Here is a 3,961-nt window from a genome sequence, read left to right on the forward strand (position 1 = left end):
CTGCTGCGTGGATCACTTGCTAGACAAGGCTACTACTTTTCAACCTCGCCTCCCCTCCCTTCGGCCCACCCTCTTCAGATTTTTTCCTACCTTGCGGCCTTCCTCCTCGTACGCTTCTCGTATGATGGAGCGATGGTAGTGTGCAATGGTAGGGGGCTAAGGTATCCACGAGAAGAATAGGTGTGAAGAAAGAAAGAGAAAATTGTCTCAGAAGGGACATGAGCCTTGGTGATGTACACGCTGCTGCTGCTGAGATATCTATCTTACCGCCCTCAGCCCCTTCTCCTTTTTACCCTCATGTTTTTTACCTGACTTGGTTCAGGATCTTCCAAATTATGTATTATAGGCTTCAAATTTATACGTTTTTCTTCATCTACGTCCCTTCTTTCCTTCTCTTCCCGCACCGCCTTGCTCCCTTTGCCGTCGGCCCGGGGTGATGCCACCCGAACACGCTTGACTGGACTCTTTTGTCCCGACTTCACGCTTGGAGCACCGTCAGTCCAGAGCTGGGACTGGAAAAGGGACGGCCGAGGACTATGAGGGGGGGTTGAGGAAAGCAACGAAAAGGCCGCGCCATGGTCTGGACGAGGCACTGAGGGGAAAAAGGAGGATAGAATAAACGAGGAGCAGATATTTTGGTCATTATTTTTTCAAAAGCATAGGACAAAGACATAGATCATAGAATGTGAAAGTGAGACGCTGACAAAGAAATTGTTGACTCCTATGGAAGGCAGAAATATGTTGAGGATTTGCTAGAGTAAAGGCACAAGCTTCGGAGGGTGTCCGTGTGAAGATGTCACGGTCCCTTCCAGCATTTTTAATGCGAACAATCAAAAGTATCACAAGAAAGAATGGAGATGTATCGTCGATTACCGGAGGATCGACGATAGGTTTGTTGATTTATCAGGTTCAATCGGGCAGGGCCGGCCATGACGTTCTGCAAATGGCCACTCCGGAGCTGGGACCAGACAGACTCTGAAGTAGTTCTCTTCAACAAATTTGGTCCAGGGAGGGCAGAGGAAAGTGATGCCTGGGCGTTAGATGGGTCGTAGCGCAATGGAGAGTGGGAGCCGCTCGCCCTCATACTTCTCCTATTTTCTTGTCCATCTCTTGCCCGTCCTCCTTGTGCGCTCCTATTTTCTTGTCCATCTCTTGCCCGTCCTCCTTGTGCGCCTTGTTCTTCCACGTTATGAGTCGTTGCAATGCCAATACTGATTGGAGGGGGTGCATCGGTCGACGGCGGCTGCTGGGGCGTTGACTCCAAGGCTCGGCGCCCCTGGCCACTCTCCTCGCCCGTGCTCGTCATGGCATCTATCTCCGATATGTGGTTGTGTGAGTAGTAAGTTCTTCTGTCAAGAACACAATCCGGGAAAGCTCGGAATGAACGGGTTAAGCTTGTATCGAGGCACCCGAAACAATCATCAAGCCAAGGACGATAGCATCAGAGTCTTGCTTCACATTCCTCGTAACAGATGTAAAATAAAAGGCATATGTCGGCTGCCAATATCTTAAGTATTGTCTCATACTCGCTCCTAATACTACAATGATCCCAAAACTACGGGGAAAATGGCAGGTAAATATTCAGCACCTGTCGTGCTCGCAATCGATCTAGCTCCAAATGGAACGGCTCGATGTAACGGTTCGGGCTGCCCGGAGAATATCGGGTCAATTTGAAAAAAAATGACTAATTCCATCTCAAAGTCTGAGGTCTAGCAAATTTCAGGGGATGTTATACTTTAGGGTCCTGAGAGTGTTCAGAGTGAAGATAAATTTTGCTTTTACAATTGATTGTGATGATTGAAAGTCGTTATAACGACAAGTGCCTTCGAATGCTTTCATAGTGCGTGCAAAGGGTTTACGACAAATTGCAAGAAAAGGTTACGTGCGTTCAAAGTATCCATAATAAATGCGCCCTACATGGATGTCTTCTTCTTAACTTTTCTTTTCCATTCTTCTAGGAGTTGAGAGATGGGTGGCGCACTATCTTTGCAATTTTGATCACCTCATTCCTCCTCCATCATTCATTGTTTCCAATTTAGTCCGGATACCTATTGTTCAATGTTATTTATCGATGCCATCTTTTTTACGTGCTTTTCGTCCCACACCACTTCTTTTCTATTCTGTGTGCTTTCCGTAAGAACCATATCCAAATATTGGGGGTGCTTGTCACATGCAAGCTGCCTTCAACAAAGTATTCTGGGGAGGTGTGACTAAGACTGTACTGTCTACAGAGCATATAATTTTGACGCAAGGAAGTTGACGGCAAAAGACGGAGTTCTGAGCGACATCCCAGTTATGAAGATTCCATCATGTGTCAGGAAGCATCAGCTCGTCGCTATCATATCACATCAAACAAAAATAACCCTAAAAGAAAGTGACACATCAGAGGTCCCCAAAGCTTACTTAGATCATATGGGCATTTCATATTGGTTTTGATATATATTACTTGCATTCTCTCTACAAAAGTAGGTGCGGGCGCTGCTGTTTGTTTGTTCCAATCCTTACGCACGGCTGTTCAAGAAGTCAACGACAGTTCCAGACAAGTAGGCTTAAAAGGAAGCAAGAGTACGAATTTCTTGTTTCTTGAGCGGAGCATCTTTTTGCACATGGATCGGAGATGTACGAGAGCAAGGGCGTGTGGGAATCAATCGAGTATTTATAGTTTGCGAGTAAATGTGAGATGTTGCTGGACACCTCGTCATTTGCGTTTTCCTCTGTGAATTCGCAGAGTCATTTTGTACGTCGATGTTTAGACAGAGACCTTATCTTCCACTTATTTCAATAAGAAACACACATTTTCTTCCATGTGTTTCGCAGCACTCCTCGTGGTACGGCAAACATTGACAAGATGAGGATCCTAGCCCTACGATTTCGGAGTACTTCTCTGACTCCCTGCCGATCGACTCAAGGCGCGGAGCATGGCTCGTCGCTCTGGATCTGACACGGCTTCTATGAAATCTTCTTTTGTCAGCTCTCCCGAACCGTCGGTGTCGAGCTCGCGGAAACTGATTAAGAGAGGGGGAGAAGGAGGGAAAGATGGATAAGAGAAAAGAGAAAGAGACGATTCTGGGGGGAAGGATGTCAAGTCCTGAAAGAGGGAGGAAGAACACATGCGGGCAGTGAAGTACAAAGATAGGAGAAGCAACAGGGAGGGAAAAGCTAGCGATGGCCAGGACGGCGGAAGGAGGAGCGATGTCAAATTGGGAGATGATATGCACCCAGGGTCATTGAAGTGACCCTCAGACCAAAAATTGCACAGAAAAAGAGATCTTACCGGGCGTTGATGGCCTCGAGAATGTCGTCATCTACCATGCCCCTGGTTGGGAGGGAGGAAGGAAGGAGGGGTAGAAGAGAGGAGGGGGAGACGCCTTGCATGAGATATTCTGACGCCTCCCTCTTCGGGCATTTTTGTCCAGTTCCCCCCCGCTTCTGTCCTCTGAATTGCATCGAACAACGTCATCGATCATGCTTGCCTCGTTCCTCCTCCTATCTAGTACTGCCTCCCTTCCCACCCTACCACAGCTTCAACAAGTAGATCGTAAACTCCATGATATCCACGCTCCCGTCGTTGTTCTCGTCCATGGCCAACAGCTCTTCGAATGCATATTTCCGGTTCAGGATCTCCGCGCGTCGTTTCCTTTCGCTTTTTTGCATCTGGTACGATTAGGAGAGGAAGAAAAGAAGAAAAGACGTGGGGGAGAAAGGGGGGTGAAGAGAGACAGCCTAAGGTATTTCTCCACGTCAGTGGTTGGGTGTGACGAGGCAGGAATGGAAGGCAGAGGAGAGGGAGGGAGGGAGGAAGGTGAGGATTTGTGTGCTTACGTAGTACTCGGCGACCGTGGAGACGAAGTTCCCGACGGCGAAGACGGCGAATGGGATGTAAATGGAAGCCACCAAGTAGGCAGCATTGTTGTCCGGGTGAAGGTCACCTGTCGTGCAGGCGCGGAGGGAGGGAGGGAGG

General features: G+C 48.1%; 1 protein-coding gene across 1 annotated transcript in view; it reads right to left on the minus strand.

The window, feature by feature from the left end:
• Positions 1-3,513: 3,513 nt before the first annotated feature.
• Positions 3,514-3,961, minus strand: part of NGA_0381300 (uncharacterized protein) — a gene marked incomplete at both ends in the record, with an annotated part of 552 nt that continues 104 nt past the window's right edge. The window contains 2 exons of the mRNA XM_005854891.1: positions 3,514-3,654; positions 3,823-3,929. Of these exons, the coding sequence (XP_005854953.1) occupies positions 3,514-3,654; positions 3,823-3,929 (248 nt within the window). The remainder of the gene's footprint in view (positions 3,655-3,822; positions 3,930-3,961) is intronic.

This window comes from Nannochloropsis gaditana (assembly GCF_000240725.1).
Source record: "Nannochloropsis gaditana CCMP526 unplaced genomic scaffold scaffold354, whole genome shotgun sequence".
Taxonomy (NCBI): Eukaryota; class Eustigmatophyceae; order Eustigmatales; family Monodopsidaceae; genus Microchloropsis; species Microchloropsis gaditana.